Source organism: Odocoileus virginianus, chromosome 12 (assembly GCF_023699985.2).
Source record: "Odocoileus virginianus isolate 20LAN1187 ecotype Illinois chromosome 12, Ovbor_1.2, whole genome shotgun sequence".
NCBI lineage: Eukaryota > Metazoa > Chordata > Mammalia > Artiodactyla > Cervidae > Odocoileus > Odocoileus virginianus.
Window position 1 is genome coordinate 64,938,645 of NC_069685.1, and position 20,460 is coordinate 64,959,104.

Here is a 20,460-nt window from a genome sequence, read left to right on the forward strand (position 1 = left end):
TACGACAAGCTCTCAAGATGGCGGCGGCCGACCGAGTTGTCGCTGAGGGGGCCAGGCTGACGCATGTCCGGACCCGCCCCTTATCCGTGACGTCACTTCCCTCCCTTCCCCGCTAGCGAGACGCCGTTGCCGTGGCAGCGGTCGGGGAGCCAGGTTAGATTTTGCACTGGATCCCCGGAGCTGCAGGAGCGACTGGGGGCAGTTCCATGAATCCGCCAGACACAGGGGCTCAGGCTGCGACGCCGGAGACTGGTGAGACTTTTTCCATCTCCCGCCCCGACGCCTGGATCCCCCTTTCCTTTACTCTTCCAGGCCATTTCCCTTCTCCCTCCGACCCCCGCCTTCTAAGTCCCGGGTTCTCTCCCATTGGCCTCCCACTTTGGCCAAATCTCCGCCTGCCTGTTCTCCCAGGCCCCTCTTTACTTCAGCTCCACGTCCTCCAGACCCCTTCCCAAGTCTCAATCCCTAATTCCCACTGGTCCCTTTTCCCGCGGTCCTGCCTTTTCCAGTTCCACCCCCGCCTTCCATAGTCCCGCCCTCGAGCCGGGTGTACCGACTCAGATCTAGGGTTCTTCTTTAGGCTCCACCCCTCACGTCCGCAGGTTGGTCCCCGCGGACCATTTCCCCGCCCCCTAGCACACCCCAATCCTCCTCTTTTCGCTTCCTCTCCTGGGAACTTCTCCCTTTCCCCACTCCCCTCCCTCCCAACTCCAGAATGTGTCTGGCTCTGAAGCCTTGCCTGGACTTCAGTTTCTTCACCTATGAAATGGGGGTGTGGTGGGGGGAGTGATAGGAAAAGATGCCCTCCCGAGTCTCCTCCCGTGTCTTTCTCACACCGTAGCTGATTGACGTTAGTGTTACTATTAACGTTGAATTATAACGATAGTTAGGATTTATTGAACATGTACCATGAGCCAGACCATGTGCCAAACACTACATGCATTCCATCATTTATTTCCTAGAGCAACTCATTTACAGATCATCAATTTATATGGTGGAGTGGGAATCCAAACCCAGGCCTTTCTTACTCTTCTACTAGTGCAGTTACTTGCTTTGTCTTCACTGGATTCCTTCAGTATCCCCCCGGGTATCCAGGCAGTTAGCAATCCTGAGTCAGAGACTGACTCTGCTGTATAGATGGGTTTAGAGTTTCCAAAGCATTTTCATGGGTGCACTGGTCAGGATATGTGAAATCACTCAGTCGTGTCTGACTCTTTGCAACCTCATGGACTGTAGCATACCAGGCTCCTCTGTCCATGGGATTTTCCAGGCAAGAGTACTGGAGTGGGTTGCCATTTCCTTCTCCAGGAGATCTTCCTGACCCAGGGATTGAACCCAGGTCTCCTCATTGCAGGCAGAGGAGAAAGGCCCACTGGTGAGGAGAAAGGCGTAATCTTTACCTGAGGGGGAGAGTCCCAGGGCTTAAGTAAAGAAGGGACTTGAATGTTAAACAGAAGCGAAGGAAAGCTTCCTTCACTCTTCTGTGGGTTAAAATCCACCTTGGGCTGAGGGACCTACGGACAGGCAAGGTTACCAGCTGCTCCCACCCCAGGGTGGTGGTGGCTCGGTTAGTGCCATCACTTGTGTGACCTCAGAAGCGGGGCAGGGTTGGAAGCTTCAGGCTGAGGGTTCTACTCAAGACTCAGGAATGACGGAGAAAGCTTGTGTCCAATGCTCCTTCACTTGACACGCACCCAACGTGCTTCTCAAACCAGTCTTGTATCTGCAAATTCCTGCTGTTCAGAAGAAATGATGTAACGTCGGATGTTTTTACAGTGTTGTGTTTTCCTCTTGTATGTTCTTGCTGCTTTGGCATTTGCTGCTGCTCATCAGGATCAGGATCTGGGGCCTTCCCTGGTGGTCCAGTGGTTAAGAATCCACCTTCCAGTTCAAGGGTTGCGGGTTTAATCCCTGGGGGAGGGGGGGGCTAAGATTCCACATACCAAGGAGCTAACTAAGCCCACACGCCACAGCTCCTGAGCCCATATGCCACAACTAGAGAGTCAAAAATAAATAAATATTTTTTTTAAAGAACCATAATCTTAACACCTGGCCCCAGAGAGCCAGTGTAGTTATTTGAGGGCAAACAGGTTATTGTGTCTTTGTGTCTACACAAGCAAGTTCCTGAGTCCCAGGTGCTTTTCCTCTTGAGAACCCCTCCTCCAACGGTGGGATTTCTTGCTTGCTTTATTTATTTCCTTGTTGCAGTTCCAGGAAGGAAACCTGGAATGTTTCAGTCGGTTTTTCCATTTGTTTCTGCCCCATCCTTTGGGGACACAACATCTCATAGGTGATATCTCATGAGACGTCGTCACTGGGGCAACATACGTCGGTGGGACGTTGACCTGTGTGTATTTGTGACCTGTGTGTATTTCCACCTGTATCACCCCCGCTGTGAGTGGAACTGCAGTGCTGACACACCCATGACTTACTCCCTGCAGAGACCCTCAGACACAGATGGTGCTTCCTGGTGGCCTGGGCTGCGTGCCCTGCTCTGCCCCTATTCTTTAAAGACTGCCCAGCACAGAGTAGGTACTCAGCCACCATTTTTTTTTTTTTTTTTTTTTTTTGCTTACTGAACACGATCTGACCCCCTCCCCCTACTCTGCCCAGTGCAGTAGCCACCAGCCCATGTGGTGCTGTATTTGAAAATGGTGTCTGGTCCAAATTGTGATGTGCTGTGCATGTCACATAGACATGGGATTTTTGAGACAATATCTTTATACTGATTTCACATTGAAGAAATATTTTCGGTATATAAAGTTAAATAATATAGTTATTAAAATTAATTTACCTCTTTCTTTTTACTTTTTTTTTTTAAATGTGGTGAGTATAGAATTTTCATTCCTGTGTGTGGCTCGCGTTGTATTTCTTTTGGACAGTGCTGCTCTAGAAGTAGCACTGCCTGAAGTCAGAGCAGAGACATTGGACGCCAGAATGCCAGCTCCCTGAGTGAGCTTGGCCTAGCCCCCTAACTTCCCAGCGCCTCAGTTCCCTCATCTGTTTAAAGGAGGTGGGTTTGGGCAGTGGCACCCAGCAGGCCCCGTGGTCAGAGCCAGCAGCGCCCCAAGCTCAAGGCCAACAGCCCCACCTGCTCTCTCCCTCGCTGTTCCTCCCGCCCGGGGCAGCCCGCTTCTTCCACAGCGACCTCCTCCCAGGAAGCCCGCCCAGAGCGCACGCTCCCTCATTCTCCCTTAATCCACTCCCAGGGACCGAAGGGCTGGACATGGGAAGCCAGGCAGCCGGCTGAGCACCTGACCTTGAGCCCCAGAGCCTGCAGGCAAGTCCGAGAGCTAAGCACACTCAGACGTCCAGCTCCACAGACAGACACTCGTAGGGAGGTGAGGACAGGGCTGGGCCTCTGGGAGGCTGGCTGGCCCTCTGGGTCTCCCTGCCCCTGTGGGTACAGGCAGGCCCTAGGGTCCCCGCCCAGGTGGCCAGGTCACACTGCAGTTGGGGGAGGTGTGACTCAGAGGGAACAGATGGGCAGGGGTCCAGAAATGAGTGCCCGCACGGGAGCTGCTGCTTGTAGCCGATGGTGTGCAAAGTGGAGGGGACAGGGGAGAGGAGAGAGAGCAAGGGGAGGAGTGTACCCAGGGGCGGAGAGAGTCCCGAGGGGCTGCTGGCCAGTGTAATGTGGTCAGATAGGCTTGGCCCAGATCTCCATAGCAGAAGTGGATTGGATTCCAGTGGGTAGGCCCGTGGCCCAGCTGGCGGCTGCAGCAGCGGCCCAAGCAGAAGACGACAATGGCCCAGCGCTCCCTGTCCTGCTGTAGCTACAACTCTCTCTTAGTTGTCAGCGGCCTGTCCAGGGTTTTGCGCACGGAGGGGAGGCCGGCAGGTACATCCTCCTGCACAGCTGTGTAAATAAATAAAAATAAATGGACTTCCTCCGTGGCTCAGAGGTAAAGAATCTGCCTGACGTGCAGGAGACACAAGAGACTCAGGCTCGATCTCTGGGTTAGGGAGATCCCCTGGAGGAGGAGATGGCGACCCACTCCGGTATTCTTGCCTGGGAACACAACTGTTAGGCACCCAGCATTCAGCAGGGGGCCTGGCACACAGGTCCTCAGAGGAGCTGTGGACCGACGGCCTCAGCAGTGTGGGCATGGGGTGGGGTGGACGAGAGGGAGGCTGGTGAGGTCACCCACAAGCAGGTCCCGAAGGGGCCAGGCCACAGACTTCTCCCCACCGTCAAGGTTGGATTTCAGCAGGTTTTCTGGGGCTTCCGGAAGCTTCCTCCAGCAGCAGCCACACGGCTCTGGCTCATGGGGGGCCCTCTCTGCCCACCGCAGGAGCCACAAGGATGGCGCACCTGCTGGGCAGCCCGGCCTGCATGGACAGCCTGCGCAAGGACCTCACCGACCTGCAGGGTGCCATCGTCGACGTGTTCTCTCGCGCCGGGCCCGTGCGCTTCCCCTCCTGGAAGTTCCCCGACCGTGTGGCCTGTGACCTGGACATGGTGGCCCTGCTGGAACACTACGACCACGTGCCAGGCGACCCCGAGTTCACGCAGCTGGCCCATGCTGTGCTGCTGGAGCTGGTCATCGACAGGTGAGGGCCTCGCCCTAACCCGCTCACCGCAGGATGCCAGCCCCCGCCCCTCAAACCCCAGCAGCAGCCACGTGATCCCCCTCCAGCGCCGGCAGTGACAGCCATCACCTTTGAGTGCGTGCTGTCCAGGGCCAGGTCAGCGCCTCGTGCTGTGCTGTGCTGTGTCTTGCGGTCCATCTTCAGGGAGTTGCCGGCCACCCCGTCGGTCTGTGTGGCACCGAGGCTCTGACACCTGCTTCTCCAGCTGCCACCAGCTGCCTCTTAGGGTTTCTGCATGTCGAGTACGCTTTGTCTGCTGCTCAGAGTCTCCATCGCAGGCTCTACTGTGCTCCTTGTCTGTGTCACGGGACTAGACACGGGGTGCGCTTGTCCACATCCTGGCCCTGCTGGGAAGAGGTCACTGGACTCCCCCCTGCAGCGCTATCACTTCTACAGCGTGATTCATGTTAGCAGGGTCATCACCCTCCACTCTCTGGGGACCGAAGCCCCAGGCTCCACATGCTCCAAACCTTGCATGCTAATGAGGTCACGGCCGACAGGCAGGGACAAAGAGGCCCTGGGTGACCACTCAGAGGCCTAGAGGAACTGTGGGTGTGAAAGTACTCCTCGGACCCTGGGAGGGGGTGTGAGCCCAGAACACACCCTCCTTCCTTCCTTGCTGCGCCCTCTCCCAGGAAGGCCCCGCCCACTCCTTTCTGGGCCGGCCAAGCCCCACCTGCCCGGCACAGCCCAGTCTACCCATCACCTTCTAGGAAGCTCGTGCTGAGATGTCTTCCCAGCCTTTGCCTGGCTGCTCTGTCCAGGCCACCCTCCTCCCACCACACCCCACCCCCAGGCTGTTCATTCATTGACACAGTTCACAGAGGAGGCACCTTTGCCAGAGAGGGGCAGGGCCGGGGAGGCACTCAGCACCCCCTCACGCTGGCCCTCTTGGCCCAAGGCCCCGGGGGTTTGGACAGCCCTCTTGTACCTGCAACAACTGAAAGTCACTTTTCTGCCCGGTCTGTCTTGTAAACACAGTTCCTCTTCTTTTAAAACAGCCAGGTTCCCATGCAAATGCCTACGTCTCTCCCCAACACCCCTTTACCTTAAAATTAGCCCCTTGGTCAGGGTAGGAGAGGGACCGACCTCTCTCCCTCCAGTGTCTGCTGTCACAGAAGCAGCTCATCACACAGGAGAAGCGCCCCCCCCACCAACACACACACACACAACTAGAACCAGGAGACTGCAGGGCACAGTGCCCTCCACCCTCACCCGGAGGCGTGTGTGGCCTCCCCCACTGTGGGAGCCTCAGCTGTGTCCTCTGTGAGGTAAAGGCCCTGAGCCCCGTGACGTAAGGCAGCCACTCAGCCAGCACCTCCAGCCTCCCAGTCTCCCCGTCCAGTGGGGAGCAGCCAAGCAGAAGTGCTGCCACCCAGGAGGCCCTGAAGAGGCCCCAAGCTTGGCCTTCAGGGAGGGCTTCCTGGAGGAAGTGGCTCTTGGGCTGGGCAGAGCATATTGTGAGATGCTCCGAGCCCCTGAGGCCCAGGCCAGTCTCCAGAGCCGGAGGCCACTGGTCGTGTGGTGCCACGGGGCGTTGGCACCAGGCTCTGCCCCAGTCGACCCTACCGTCTCTACCTGCAGGCTCCTGCTGCTGCTTCAGAGCTGCGCGAGCTACCTGGAGACCCTAACCTTGGAGCAGATAGTGCCCCCAGCCCGGGCTACAGGGCCCTGCATGTCCGTGGGGCTCACGGTACGACGCTTCTGGAACAGTCTGCTGAGGCTGGGCATGCTCAGCCAGCAGGCAGCCCTCCAGGTGGGTCCATCACTCTCCTTCCCCACCTGCGGTCACCCTCACGCCAGCCCCTTCAGCCACCTCGCCCACCACGCGAGCACCGCGCCTGTCGCTGGCTCCTACGCAGCCTGGAAGTTAGCGACGCAAGCCTTGAGCGTCATGTTTGGGCCACCCGGCTCTGTAATTTACACTGTGGGACTTTGGAAAACTCCTACCCACTCTGAACCTCAGTTTGTTCATCTGTGCAGTGGGGGTGACGACAGTTCTTCCCTCCCAGGGTGTGGTTGAGTAATGGGGATTATGAAAGTGTTAGTCGCTCAGTCGTGTCCGACTCTCTGCGACCCCATAGACTGTAGCCCGTCAGGCTCCTCTCTCTATGGGAATTCTCCAGGCAAGAATTGTGGAGTGGGTAGCCATTCCCTTCTCCAGGGGATCTTCCCAACCCAGGGATCGAACCCGGATCTCCCACATTGCAGGTGGATTCTTTACCATCCAAGCCCCCAGGGAAGCCCCGATGGGGTTTACATGAGTCCCATTTGTCTTGGGTCACCCCATAACCCTCACAAGCACCTGTGGGCAGGACCACTGTCACCGTAATGGGAAGGAAACCAAAACCGAGAGTGGCTTCGGTGACAAGCGAGCAGGTGAATCCACCCAGCAAGGGCCCAGCCCCCGGCAGCTGTGTCTGTCACTATGTCACCCTCCCAGTGCCAGGCATGTACCCGCATTGACCTGGGCTTGGTAACGGAGGCCGCAGACAGGAGAAGGCGCGCTCCCATTCACGCTGCTACCAGATACCATCTGAGCATTGGGCGAGGCTGCTGTCACAGAGATCCCCAGGGAGCCGGTCACCGCCCAGGCCTGGCTCCCTCACCTGCTTCCCCTTTCTTTCCCCGACCACAGAAAAGGGCAAACCAAGGAGAGACCCTCACCTCCGAGCCCACAGCCAAGGGCGAGCCAGCTGGGAGCCCGGAACTGGTAACCGCCCAGCTCATCAAGCCGCCCTCCCCAGTGTCAGGTCTGTCCCAGGCCCGCCCAGAGCGGGACGGCCTCGCCATCAGCGTCTCGCTGCAGTGTTCAGGCAGGACGGCTGTGAGCACGAGAAGCGTCCACGCCCAGACTGTGGAGACGGCCCTGGTGCCCTGTGACGCGTGCACCAGCGTCCAGGGCAGCCTGCGGGAGGTGGGCAAGGTGCTCATCAACCTGTGTCAGAGCCAGAACCTGCCCTCGTCGCTGGGCCGCTTCCAGCAGCTGGTGCGGGACAGCATGGGGCACAGGCCGCTGCCGGCCGCCACTGTGGGCCTCTGGGCGGCTGAGCAGAGCAAAGACCTGGCACGCCTCGGCAAGCTTGTGGGGCCCCTGAGGGCCCAGCTGGAGGAGGCCGAGGGCCAGAAGGACGGGCTGAGGATGCAGGTGGGCGAGCTGGAGCAGGCCCTGCTGCAGGAGCAGGGGGCGCGGCAGCGGCAGGCCGAGGAGGCCGAGCAGCGCCGGGCCCAGTGGGATCGCGAGAGGCAGCAGCTGCTTGCAGGTCAGCCCCCCAGCGCTGGGCATGCCGCCGTCCGAGCATGGGCTCCCCTGGGAGCCGACCCTGCATCAAGGGTGTGGAAGAAACCTGGGCTGGGAGTGGGCAGGAGACACAGGGGGCGGAAGGCAGCGAAAGGGGCACGCTTGCCAGGCCGGCCACCCTGCCGGCAGCCTAAGCCCCATCCTGCTGGGGAACGCAGGAGCCCGTGGGGAACAGGAGTTGTCCCACTAGAGGGGCAAGGGAGCCAGGGGATTCACACACTCACTCCTGTGGGTCACTGAAGGGAACTCCTGGGAGCTCATGCCACTCCGGTACCCCCAGCCGGCAGAGGCGCCCCTCTGGCCTCCGCAGAAGCCCTCAGGCAGAGAGACACAGCCTTGGGCCTCGCAGCGGGCCAGCCCCCGTGGAGGTCGTGAAGCCTGAGGGAGCTGGGGCAAGCTGCCGCCTTTTCTGAGCCTCCCTGTCGCCCCCCCCCCCCCCCCCCGGGAGGACACGGAAGCCCAGAGAGGTGCAGACACGGGACAGCTGCCCAAGAGAAAGCAGGTGGAGGGGCCAGGCCTGCCAGCACCTCCCCAGAGACCCCCCCAAGTGTCCCACCACGGTGCGGGCCACACTAGGCATGAAGCACCCGCCAGGCCTGGGGAGCCTCTGAAGGGCCTGTCTCTCGCGGCTGCCACAGAAACAAGTGACCTCAAGACGAAGGTCGCCAGCCTGGAGAGGGAGCTGAAGCAGCAGCGCGAGTCCACACAGGCCGTGGGTGAGGAGTCCCGCCGCGGAGCCTGGCGCCGGGAGCCCTGCGCTCGGCGGCTGGACCACCAGCCCCCCGTTTCTGTCTCCCGGGCTTCGGGGGCAAAGATAAGGGAACCACGGAGGAGGCTGGGACTGACCGGCCACACCACTGGGTGATGCCATCTCCCACCCAGAGATGGCCTTCTGTTTGCAGCACCCACCCTCGGGCGGGGCTCGGAGCCCCACTCTGTGGCTGAGGACAAATACTGAGGCCCAGAGACGTGCTGTGACAAGCCCTGTGCCCCCCTTCCCAGGTCCCATCCTGGGTCGGAGGCCATGTGGGGAGTCCCCGGTGCTCCTGGGCCCTGCCCCTTCCCACACGTGCTCTGTCCTGCAGAGAGCAAGGCCCAGCAGCTGCAGGCAGAGGCTGAGCACCGGTTGGAGGCCGAGCGGCAGGTGCGGCAGCTGGAGCAGCAGGTGGAACTGCTGGCAGGGCGGTTGGATGGGGCCAGCCAGCAGATCCGCTGGGCCAGCACGGAGCTGGACAAGGAGAAGGCCCGCGTGGACAGCATGGTCCGCCACCAGGAGGTGAGGCTGGGGCCTCCTCAGTGCCTGGGCTCCCGTGACAAAGGCTGGCTGTGAGGAGACAGAACTCCACCGAGGGGGGACATGCTGGAGACCTCCGGAGAATTCCTGAGTGGAGACCGTGACCCGATAGAAGTGGGGGAGCCAGGCTGATGGGAATCGGCCAACTGCTTTCCAGGGGGCGGGGTCTGCAAGCCTAGGGCCTTGGCCTTGCCCGGGTTTGCGGCCCGGCTCCCTTCGGCCCTCCACGCCTACCCCTGCATGGAGGTGCACAGACAGGATGCAGCACAGGGGGTGGGCTTGGGGACGGTGGCCTCCTGTGCCCCTCATGGCCTCCCGCCCACCCCCGGCTCAGTCCCTGCAGGCCAAACAGCGGGCCCTGCTGCAGCAGCTGGACAGCCTGGACCAGGAGCGTGAGGAGCTGCGGGGCAGCCTGGACGAGGCCGAGGCCCAGCGGGCCCACGTGGAGGAGCAGCTGCAGTGCGTGCAGGGCGAGAGGGAGCAGGGGCAGTGCCAGCTCCGGGCCCAGCAGGTGCGGGGCGGGCCGGGGGGCGGGGCCGGCTCCTCCCGGGGGCGGGGCTGCGAGCAGGTCCGCAGCGCCGAGCCTGCCCCGCCCCCAGGAGCTGCTGCAGAGCCTGCTGCGGGAGAAGCGAGGCCTGGAGCAGGCGACCACGGACCTGCGGCTGACCATCTCGGAGCTGGAGCGGGAGCTCGCGGAGCTGAGGGAGCGGGAGAGGCTGCTGGTGGCCTTCCCGGACCTGCACCGGCCCGCGGAGGCCCAGCTCCAAAGTAGGGACCCGGGCTTGGTGCAGAGGACACGCCGGGGCCTGGGGCGGGCCGGCGGCTGCCGCTTGTCTGGGCTCAACACTGGGGCCTGCGGCGAGGGTGGTGGTGGGGGGTGCAGGAGTGTGGCCTCCAGAGCCCCTGTGACACGCGGGTGCCTTGTGTTGTCCACTTCTGGTGTGGACAGGGACACGGAGGCCCAGCAGTGAGGTGACCGCTCAGAGTCACGCAGCCAAGTCCAGACCCCAGTCTGGCTGCCTCTGTGGCCTGTGCCCTGTGCCATGCCATATGCCAGTCCTGGCTCAGCTTCTGTGTCCCCCGTCCCGGCATCTCCCCAAACCTCCAAGGGCATGGTGACCCCAACTGTCCAGTGTCTGGGACCCCATGGCACGGGAGTGCTAGGGACCCAGTGCAGTGGAAGACCAGCTGCCAGGCCACCTGGGTCTTCGTCCCGACCCCTCCAGTCCCTAGAGCTCTGGGTGAATCCGGTGCAGAGCTGGCAGGATGATCCAGTGTGATCTAGCTGGTCACGTAGGTTATCAGTTCTGAGTGCTGGGCCTCGTGATGCCCTGTTGACTGCCCCACAGGCAGGTGACGAACCAGGAAATGGATAACAAGCAGCAGCAGCTTGCCTGGTTCACAGAGTCGGGGTGGAAGGGGGAAGCACCCATCCCCTCAGGAGCGGGAAAGAATATCCTCACTGAATTCCTGGCACTCAAACCCAGGAGCTGGCCATGACTTTGGGAAAGTCACTGTCTCTCGGGCCCTCCAAAAATGGGTAGCCTCGGAAGAGCTTCACTTCCTTACCTATTTGCTAAATCTTTAGTAAGGTCCAGTTCCCGTCCCCCACCCCAACGCTCAAATTCTGCAAGGCTGCAGTCACCTCCCAGCAGGCAGGGGGGTACAGAGCGGGGTCAAGGCCTCAGGAGAAGGAAGGTGCGGGAGGCCCAGAGCACCGACCCCGCCCACCTCCCCGTGCCCGTGGGGCCACCGGCCCAAGGCATGGCGCGTCTGCCCCCGGAAGTGCTGTCCCGTTGGGCGCAGGAGGCTGACCTGCTGGAGTGCGGTGCCAGGCATGCATCCCCACAGGCTCTGGCGACGTCACGGACGACATGGAGAGGCAGGTGCAGGCCAACGACATCCGCATCCGGGTCCTGCAGGAGGAGAATGGGCGGCTGCGGTCCATGCTGTCCAAGATCCGGGAGGTGGCCCAGCAGGGGGGCCTCAAGGTGGGCAGCATGGCTCCCCCGCCCGAGAGGGGCCAGCCCCTGGGGACTCGGAAGAGGCCCCCCCCACCTCCGACCCAGCAGAGGTCTTGGGCTTCCCCAGGGAACCTGCCGCCAACCCTGCTCCCAGCACATGGGGCCCTCCCGGCAGGTGGCTTTAGCTGTGCCTGCTGCAAAGCTTCCCATGATTCAGCAAGGCATGAGGGTGTTTACGTGTCGTCCCCCTCCAAGCCCCCCTCCAGCCCTTTGAAACTTTATTTCAAGTGCACCAGGAGCCTCGTCCAAAAGCAAACCTTCCCACACTTAACAGCTGACAGGCCCCAGGAGGCTTCCCAAACCTGCCCCTCAGAGGAAGGCCACAGGTTCAAGGAAGGCCACTTGGGCCACAGGTTCAAGCCCTCCCCGACCCCGCCCTCTATGGCGCCCTCTCTGTTGGTGCAGAGGGGCCCTGGGCCTTGCTGAGTTCAGTTTTCTTCACAGCTGATCCCCGAGGACCAGCTCTGGGCCCCTCCAGGCAAGGGAATTCAGGGAGCGGATCCCCCAGCCCAGGCCCCAAGGACGTCCCCGGGGTGAGTGAGGCTTTGTCAGAGGTCGGGCACGTGGCTGGGGGCGGGGGGGAGCCCACTCGCTCGCTCACTCACGGGAGATCTTGCCGTCTGGTCTTCCCACAGGGCCCCGGGCAGGCAGCACCCACCAGGCAGCAGGACAGCCAGCGCGGGCAGGACCCTGCCAGGCCAGCCCCGGGCATCCCCGCCTCTGCGGCCCCACAGCCGGCCCGGCAAGTCCTCCCTGGAGGATGTGACCTACCCGACCAACTGCGCCCAGAACCCCATTCGGGCCTTGGCCAGGCTGAGGAGGAGGCTGTCACTAGGCAGGGGCCAGGCCAGCCCGGCACACCAGCCCCAGGAGCGGCCCACGTAACCTGCAGGTTGGGGGGCGGGCCACAGGGCAGGCAGCTGGCAGCCCACCAGGTGTAATAAAGCCCAGGCCATCTTAGCAACCTTGGCCTTACTGCCCTGGCTCCGCGGGGAAGAGTCCTTCCTCCCCGGTCCTGAGAGTCACTGGCTGGCAGAGGCCTGGCACACCGCATGCCCTCAGTGGACGGGAACCTCCCGCCTCCCTCCTGTCGGGCAGCAGGGGACGAGGACGTGCTGAGGGCAGAAGGAAGCTTCTAGCACCTGGGCCACCTGAAAGGCAGTCTTTTGACCCCCCGCCCAGAGCAAAGGCTAAAGGATAATGCAGACGCACTGACCCCCGCCAACAAAGAGCAGGGGCAGAGTCAGGGGTGTGCAGGCGAAGGGGGGATGGCCTGGTGGGGGCCCGGAGGCAAGGAAGGGGTCAGAGGCAGGCAGGGGCCAGCCAGCTGCACACCCGGGCATGGGGACACTAAGGACCCAAGAGTCAGCCTTCCTGTGACTGAGGAATGCCTCACTGTCAGGAAACACGAGCGACAAAGGCTTTCTCCAAATCCAGGAGGTTGGATCCCCACAAGGCCACTGGAGGCAGGGCAAGGCTTTACCTAGCCAGAGCGGGGACACCCCCGCCAGCCTGGCTGTCCCAGGCCTATCCCGGGGCCCCGGCACCGAAGCTTCCAGCCTCGCCAGCCCTCCGTAGTCCAGCTTTCCTCACGAAGCCTCTGGCCTGCCCTGAGCCCCCTTACCTGTGAAGGGCAGGCGTTCAGACCGCGCTGAGGACTTCTGGGGGTGGGGGAGGCTCTTGGCTTTCTGGGAGTTTTCCCTGGTCAGGAGGCCAACGAATAGAGCACCTCAGTTTACAGAGAAGGGTCAAGGGGGGGCATGTGTGGTCAGGGTGTGGCTGGGGGGAGCCCAAGTCCTGCTTCTGTGGAGCCCGGGGGGCTCCCTGATCTAGGCCCTTCACAGGGCGGCTCCCTGAGCCAGGGGCCCGAGAGCCGGGGGCGAACCCATCAGCCCGGCTCCGCTCTGTGTCCATTCAGCAGTTCACAGGTCCGCAGGTCAGACGTCTGGGCCCCGTGTGGCTGGGTTCTCTGCTCAGGGCCTGGGAACCAGGCCGAAATGAAAGCACCTGCCAGGCTGCATTCCTTGTGCAAGGGACTGGGGCAGGTTCCAGGCTCCTTCTGACTGCTGGCCGCATTCCAGCTCCTGCAGCTGCAGAACGGAGGTCCATTCCTCGCTGGCCACCATCAGGGCCACTCTTGGCTCTGAGAGGCTGTCCAACTTCTCGCCACGTGGCTTCTCCATCTTCGAGTCAGCAACAGAGGATATCTCAGGGCTCCGATCCCCTCTACGCTTCAAATTCCTGGCTTCCTCTTCCTCTACCAGCTGGAGGAAACGCTCTGCTTTTAATGGGCTCACCTGGTCAGGCCAGGCCTCCCTGGACACCTTCCCACACATTAAGGTCAACCGTGCCACACAACACAACCTAATCACAGGAGCAGACTCCACTGATGTGTCAGTTCCAGGATCACACAAGGTGTGTTCACGGGGGCCGGGGGCACCCCAGGGGCTGTTTTAACTTTTGGCTGCGCTGGGTCTTCCTTGCTGCGTGTGGGCTTTCTATAGTTGTGGCGAGTAAGGGCTACTCTCCAGTTGCAATGCAAGGGCTTCTCACTGTGCGGGCTTCTCTTGTTGCAGAGCCTGGGCTCTAGGGCACACCACCTGGGTCGCCCCGAGGCATGTGGAATCTCCCCGGACCAGGGATTGAACCTGTGCCCCTGCACTAGCAGGCGGTTCTTAACCCCTGGGCCACCAGGAAAGTCCCCTTAGGAGGCATTTTAGAGCCCACCTCCCACAGGCAGAAGACCCCCAAGGTGACTTGTTTATCTTAAAACATCCACAAATCTTACATCTTATATTAAAATATATCCATGTTTATTTTAATACTAAACCTCCTCAAACCCCAATTTTTTTTTCAATAAAAATGGATGACCCTGGAAAATGTACCACCTCTACCCAGTGGCTTCAAGTATCCTGGTCAGCAACCTGTAGCCCCACGGAGAAGCACAGGGCTAGATGGTTTCTAAGGCCTCTGGTCCCAGCCAGGCCCCAGATGGGAGCCCAGCTGGACAGGCCACGGGACCCATGGCCCCCAGTGCCCAAAGGCCCAATGCCAGCAGGCAGTGGGGGCCTCTAGGTTCCACATCATAGCCTTGACCACGGTGTGTCCACAAGATGGTCAGTCTAGGGTGCCTCCAAGACCAGATGGTGCCTCCCTTGCCCCACCCCCCAATAAATACGCACAGAACCAGGCCACTGCAGCCGCAGCCCTCAGGGATGCCCTGCCAGCCAGGTCAGGGAGCTCCCAGAGCTCTGGGAATAGCGGCGCTGCCCACACCCTCTTCCCCAGATGCCTGCCGGGGGTCCTGGGTGCTGCCTGTGAGGAGGCAGACGGAGACACCCCAGGATGGCAGACAAGGACCCCAAAGCCGCCTGTCTTCCTGCCAGGTCCGGGCCGTGCATCCTCAGGCTGGGGACGGTGGTCCCTCGCTCCTGGTGTGGATGTGTGTGGGGGGCGCCTTGCCCCTGAGCAGGGGAGGCCCCATCCCTCCTCCCATCACAGGGCTTTCTGTCCTGCCCCCCGCTGCTGTCCTGTTCTGGGCGCCCAGGGCGCAGGCAGGCAGGGTCCCTTGCCCGCATGCAGAGACCCCGCCGGGGCAGCTAATCATCGGAGTAGCGGTTCCCTGCAGAAGAGGAGGAGAAACAGCAGGGAGGGAGGCGTCAGGTGGGAACCAGGTGGAGCCGGCCAAGAGCCCCTCCCCTCGTTGCTCACCCAGGACATTGAATTTGCACAGCGGGCAGGTCTGCTGGAGCATCAGCCAGGGGTCCACGCAGTCTCGATGGAACTCATGCTTACAGGGCAGCACCCGGAGCCACTGCAGGGGTGGGGGGCGTGGGCTCAGGCCACAGGGAAGGCCTCTGGTGCTGGGGGCCAGGCCCCATGCCCTCACCTGAGCTGGGAACTGGAACCCCTGTGGCCCGCCGCGCCCCCCTCCGCCCAACCCGTTCTGCTTCCCAGAGCTCTGGTGGGGCAGGAAGCAAACCGGTGGGGGCGCTTCCCAGGTGTGTCGGGAGCAGGGCAGGCGTCATAGCCCCGGCTGACCTCTGCCAGGGGCACTAACCTGCTTGTTGCAGAAATAGTCCAGACACACAGCGCAGGTCTCAGCACCAGGCTCCAGGGGGCTCTGCGCTGCCGGGCCCAGCCGGCACCTCCGGGTCTTGAGGGATGCCAGCCTCTGCACCACCCGGCGCTTGAGCAGCTCCACCTTGGGGGGGGGGGGGGGCGGGAGAAGGACAGCACAGTTCCTAGCGCCGGGGACATGGGCCCCCCTCCCACGGGCCTCCCCAAGGGCTGGCTCCCACCTGGCCTCCAGGCTCCCGCTGGCTCTGCCGGGATGCCTGCCGCTGAGCCTGCACCACGAGGCCCGTGCACAGGAGCATGGCCACCAGCAGGATGGCGTTCCACAGCTGCTGCAGCGGCTTCTGGAGAGGGCAGCCGGGCGTCAACCCCACCCCACTTCATCCCCCAGTGAGTCCACCCTAAGGACCAGGCAGGTGAGGTCCATGGGAATCATGACCCCAGAGGCACCTGGCTTCCTCTTCTGAAGCCTCTGTCCTTCCTGGCTTTCACAGCAGAAACATGAAACCCAGGTAAGGAGTCTGAAGGGGAGTCAAGGCTTCCAAGAGGCAAATGGACGTGAAACAGCAGCAGCTAACTCTGACTGTGCGTGACCCCGGGTCAGGCACCCACACAGAGCACCCACCCAGTCCTGAACCCTCAGAGCAGCCCTGGGAGGTGCAAGAGCTGGTCTCCCTACCCGGGCAGAAGGAGGCCACAGGGCTTGAGACAGGGCATGTGTGTACCCAGCCCCTGGGCAGGAGGAGGCCACAGGGCTTGAGACAGGGCATGTGTGTGCCCAGCCCCCAGGCAGAAGGAGGCCACAGGGCTTGAGACAGGACATGTGTGTGCCCAGCCCCCCAAGCACCCACCTGCTCCTGGGCCCGACTGCCTCCCAGGCACACCAGGTCCTGCCATCCTCCGTAGCCATCCTTAGAGAGGCCACAGGTGGTCCACAGGGTCAGCTTCCACTCGATGTTGGCCGACAGGGACTCCCCGCTGCTGATCTCAGCCGTGGCTTGGGTCCTCCTGGGAGGGGAAGCCAGAGGCGCCAGACGGAAGCGCTCTTGGGAGGAGAGGCTCAGACCCACCAGCCCCAGCCTTCTGGGAAGCGGATCCCCTGAGTATCACCCCATACTGCTTTGGCCCCCAGCCTTTCCCAGCCACTAGTTTATCCATATCTCGTAACAGCCGGACAAGGAGGCCCGCAAGCACAGGGAAGAGCCCATCAGGAGCCGGCTTCCTCTGTGTGGAGGCCAATCCCCTCCACCCAGAAAGCAGCCTCCTCGTTCCACGCCCTGGCACCTCCCTCCAGTCTCATCACCCATTTCTCAGGCCAAGAGACTACAGGCTCAGATGAAATGGAAGGGCCTGGTCCCAAGACCCCTGAGCTCACGGCAAAGCCAGGGACCCTAGTGCCCAAGCCCCGTCCTTTGGACCCCATGCCCCAACTCACTGCAGCAGCGCCTCCAACAGCTTGGTGACGTTGGAGGAATAATGCAGGACAATCACTGGCCTGAGCAGAAGCTGGGAAATGTCCAGCTGGAGGGGGACAGGGAGGTCAGGCAGCCAGGGTCACTGTCCCCCCCAGGCCCATCCCACCCCCAGCCTGACTCGGTTTACCTCTCGGACCACGTTGTGGTTCAGGACCAGGAGCAGCAGGGCTGAGGCTCCCAGGAAGAGTGCCCTCCGCATCTGCAGGGCAGAGCCAGAGATCAGCACACAGCCTGCTCACATGCCCGCCCCACCACCTGTGGCCACAGCTGTTCTCGGCTCCTGGTGAGCACTTCCCTTGGACAGACTAGCTGTAAGCAACTTGAGGTCAAGGACAGAAACCCTTATTCCTCCCACTCCCACCTCCAGATGCCCTGTGGGACCCAAACAGCACTGTGCCTTCCCTGGTCCAAGTGGAGCAAGCCTGCCCACCGGCCCCCCTCAAGAACTCCCCATCGGATACCTCAGAGCCTGGTCAAGCTTCCGGACACTCTCTGGTCTCCTGCCACGTCCCTGCTGCCAAACACTCTGATCTGAGTCTACACCTGGGGGTCCCTTGCCCCACCCAGGACCAGGGCTTCTCTGGAAGGTCCTTAGGGGGCCATCGGGTAGTCCAGTCCTAGCAATTGCCTTGAAAACCCTTCCTCCAGCTCCTCTTCCACATACCACCACCCCGGCCACCACCCCGCAACCCCGCACCTGCTGAACCAGAGCCTTGGGATAGGCCTGTGGGCCGCCGCCCTGACTCTCCTGGTGAATCTGGGCCTCCTGCTCTTTGCCCACGTATGCCACCGCAATCCAGCCTTCTACGGGTGCGTCCTGCTCAGCATCCACGATGTCCATCTGTGGGGCGAGGAGCCGTGGGTAGAGGGAGGGCGGGGAGGAAGGGGATCGGACGCACAGCAGATGCAAGGCCAGGGTTCGGGAACGAGTATGCAGGAGAAGGCACCCGATCTCAGGTTCTGGAAGCCAGAGGGCTGGGAGCCTGGGCAGCCTGGGGAAAGGGGGGCGCTGGGCTGCCAGGGCTTGGTCCAGGATGAAGACCGGATGTGGGTGCAGGGTCTACGGCGGCTCAGCGGCGCTCACCAGCAGCAAGCGGCCGCCCAGCGGGGGCGCCGGGTCGGCCTCGGGGCCGATCCTCACCCCCTGCAGCACCAGCGCGTCCTGCCGCGGCAGCCTCACGTCCACCCGCACGGCGCGGGCCCCGCCCCGCCCCGCCCCGGCCGCCGCCTCGCCGCCGTCCGCCGCGGCCCCCGGCCCCGCCAGGCCCAACCAGAGCGGCAGTAGGGGCAGCAGCAGCAGCAGTGGCGACGGGGGCGGCGGCGGCGGAGGAGGCGGCGGCGACCTCAGCGCGGGGCGAGCGGCGGGGCCCATGGCAGGACCCGGCGAACAGACGACGCAGGGGCGCCGGAGAGGGGGTCCGGGACGCGGGGGGGCGAGGGGGAGCGGCGGGAGTGAGGGCGCAGCCGGACGGGGCGGGGCGCTGAGGGGCGGGGGGCGGGGCTGCAGCCGGACGGGGCGGGGCGCCGAGGGGCGGGGCGGGGCTGCAGCCGGACGGGGCGGGTTCGCTGAGGGGCGGGGCGCCGGGAGGCGGGGCGGGGCGCCGGGAGGCGGGGCGGGGCGCCGGGAGGCGGGGCGGGCCCTCGGCACCGCCAGCACCCAGGCCGGGCCTCGCGCGCCCCCTGGTGGCCGCGGAGAACGCGGAGCGACTGCAGCCGCGCGGAGGTGGAAAGTCAGAGGGGCGGCGCTCGCAGTTTTCGGTTGTATGATGGCAGAGACCAGAGGAAAGGACACTGACAGAGATAGGTGAAAGATAGTTGGTGACTCGGGGAGGCCGAGGCACGCTGAGGGGCCCAGACGGGCAGCAGCAAGGAACTTCTGGGGGTCTAGACACTGATCCTTGCTCTTGAGCGGCCTGGCCTGACGGTCAAAAGGTCGGCCTGGTTCTCCACTTCTCTACCAGACTGAACTCCAGGAGACGAACCAGAGACTGGTTTGGCAGGTGGGTGGGTGATGGGGAGGGGGGAGATTGAGACAAGAGTCCTAGAGGGGCAGAGAGAGATGCCAGGCGTTCCCGGCCCCAGGGGCCCGTGCCTCAGAGGGGTCCTGAGGCTGGCTCTTAAGGCTGGTTACTTTCCTGGGCTTGGAAACGGGCACGGTAGAAGACCTGCACCGTCACACCCCCGACAAGTCATCTCTTGATGCCCTCAGCAATGTGAGAATTATGCGAACGGTCCCAAAACTCGTCCTTTACTCCCAGGGATTGCTGCTGCTGGGAGCTGGCTCAGGCTGAAACCTGGGCCTTTTGAAAACCTGTATGGTGATATAAGAACAAAGGCCTGAGGAGGCATGACATTTTTTTCCCCAGTATTTTATTATGAAAGATTTCAAGCATGCAGGAAAACGGAAAGAATATTGCAGGGGCCACCTGTGTAACCACCAACATTGAACCACCAAGATGCTCCCGAAGAATTAGTTGGGAGAGAATAAAACATAGAACAAAGGTGCAGTAATCAAAAACAGCATGAGAAAGATAGACATATAGATATATGGAATAGAACTGGGAGTCCAGAAATAAACCCAGACATCCACAACCAATTGATTTTCAACAAGGGCACCAAGACCATTCAGTGAGGGCAAGACCATTGTCTTCAACAAATGGTGCTGGCTATCACATGCAAAAGAATGGGACTCGTACCTCATACCGCATACAAAAATTAACTCAAAATGGACTAACAGTGGAAATGCAAATGGTGTAGCTACTGTGGAAATCAGGATGGTGGTTCCTCAAAAACAAACAAACATAGAATTACCCTCTGACCCACCTCTTGGTATATCCAAAAGAATTGAAAGCAAGAACTCGAACAGATGTTGGTACACCAGCATTCATAGCAGCATTATTCACAACAGCCAAAAGATGGAAACAGGTTTGTTTTGCTTGTTGCACAAGGCGAAACGCTGAGACACTGAGGTTTGCAGCAAAGAAAGTGTTTATTTGTAAGACAGCCAAGCGAGGAAATAGAACAAGTCTTGAGTCTGCCTCCCTGAAGAGTATTTATGGGGTGGAAATAAAGCAGCAAAGGTGATTGGGGGAAAGTGCAGTATTCACTCTGCACAGGCGCAACTAAGCTACAAGCCTCTGCAGGTTCATCGCATAATCTGAGGGAGGAATTGTTGGCTCTCTGAAATCAAAAGGTTTCGAAGCACAAACCCAGCATGTGCCCAAGTAGAGGGTCAGTGGTCCTATCCAGTCTTAATTGGCTCAGCTCAAACTCAACACAGCTGACTCCATTTCTAGAAAACAACTTGGGTGAACATCTTATTGTTTATGCCACAGGCTGCTTAGAGGACATGCATCTTAAAATGACCTTGGTTAGTGAAGGCTGGTGAGATGGATTGACTCATCACCCTCAGTTTCACAACTGGAATGTCCATCAGTGGATAATTGGGTAAACCTCAGATATGCAGTTGACACCACCCTTATGGCAGAAAACAAAGAGAAACTAAAGAGCCTCTTGAAAGGGAAAGAGGAGAGTGAAAAAGTTGGCTTAAAACTCAACATAGAGAAAACTAAGATCATGGCATCTGGTCCCATCAATTCATGGAAAATAGATGGGGAAACAGTGGAAACAGTGACAGACTTTATTTTTTTGCGCTCCAAAATCACTGCAGATGGTGACTGCTGCCATGAAATTAAA

At 61.1% G+C, this 20,460-nt stretch overlaps 2 protein-coding genes across 7 annotated transcripts; one reads left to right on the forward strand and one right to left on the reverse strand.

Moving 5' to 3' along the window:
- The first annotated feature begins 144 nt into the window (after positions 1-144).
- CCDC157 (coiled-coil domain containing 157) lies at positions 145-12,176 on the forward strand. 5 transcript variants are annotated; one of them, XM_020907106.2, is made up of 12 exons: positions 145-252; positions 3,210-3,341; positions 4,296-4,554; positions 6,178-6,349; positions 7,232-7,856; positions 8,533-8,610; positions 8,980-9,170; positions 9,523-9,699; positions 9,788-9,956; positions 11,040-11,179; positions 11,657-11,745; positions 11,848-12,176. In XM_020907106.2, the coding sequence occupies exons 3-12, from the start codon at positions 4,307-4,309 to the stop codon at positions 12,095-12,097; spliced, it is 2,139 nt and encodes a 712-aa protein (XP_020762765.2). In that variant the 5' UTR covers positions 145-252; positions 3,210-3,341; positions 4,296-4,306; the 3' UTR covers positions 12,098-12,176. The 5 variants fall into 5 exon arrangements, with proteins under 5 accessions (XP_020762765.2, XP_020762766.2, XP_070331660.1 ...); XM_020907107.2 differs by having other exon boundaries at positions 3,210-3,280; XM_070475559.1 differs by lacking the exon at positions 3,210-3,341.
- A 1,827-nt stretch (positions 12,177-14,003) lies between these two features.
- On the reverse strand, positions 14,004-18,250 carry RNF215 (ring finger protein 215). 2 transcript variants are annotated; one of them, XM_070475563.1, is made up of 9 exons: positions 17,906-18,250; positions 17,462-17,605; positions 16,892-16,963; positions 16,725-16,810; positions 16,141-16,297; positions 15,514-15,633; positions 15,273-15,416; positions 14,924-15,026; positions 14,004-14,834 (listed from the first exon to the last, which is right to left on the reverse strand). In XM_070475563.1, the coding sequence occupies exons 1-9, from the start codon at positions 18,134-18,136 to the stop codon at positions 14,812-14,814; spliced, it is 1,080 nt and encodes a 359-aa protein (XP_070331664.1). In that variant the 5' UTR covers positions 18,137-18,250; the 3' UTR covers positions 14,004-14,811. The 2 variants fall into 2 exon arrangements, with proteins under 2 accessions (XP_070331664.1, XP_020762839.2); XM_020907180.2 differs by having other exon boundaries at positions 17,849-18,250.
- Positions 18,251-20,460: the final 2,210 nt, after the last annotated feature.

Bases quoted from the DNA above. Each gene is read 5' to 3' on its own strand.
- CCDC157 (XM_070475559.1), top strand. From the start codon at position 207: ATGAATCCGCCAGACACAGGGGCTCAGGCTGCGACGCCGGAGACTG. The intron at 9,700-9,787 runs GTGCGGGGCGGG...CCCCGCCCCCAG, and splicing joins GCCAGCTCCGGGCCCAGCAG to GAGCTGCTGCAGAGCCTGCT. The intron at 11,180-11,656 runs GTGGGCAGCATG...TTTTCTTCACAG, and splicing joins CCCAGCAGGGGGGCCTCAAG to CTGATCCCCGAGGACCAGCT.
- RNF215 (XM_020907180.2), bottom strand. From the start codon at position 18,136: ATGGGCCCCGCCGCTCGCCCCGCGCTGAGGTCGCCGCCGCCTCCTCCG. The intron at 16,298-16,724 runs GTGAGTTGGGGC...TTCCCCTCCCAG, and splicing joins CTGTTGGAGGCGCTGCTGCA to GAGGACCCAAGCCACGGCTG. The intron at 15,634-16,140 runs GTGGGTGCTTGG...TGCCCTCTCCAG, and splicing joins GCAGTCGGGCCCAGGAGCAG to AAGCCGCTGCAGCAGCTGTG.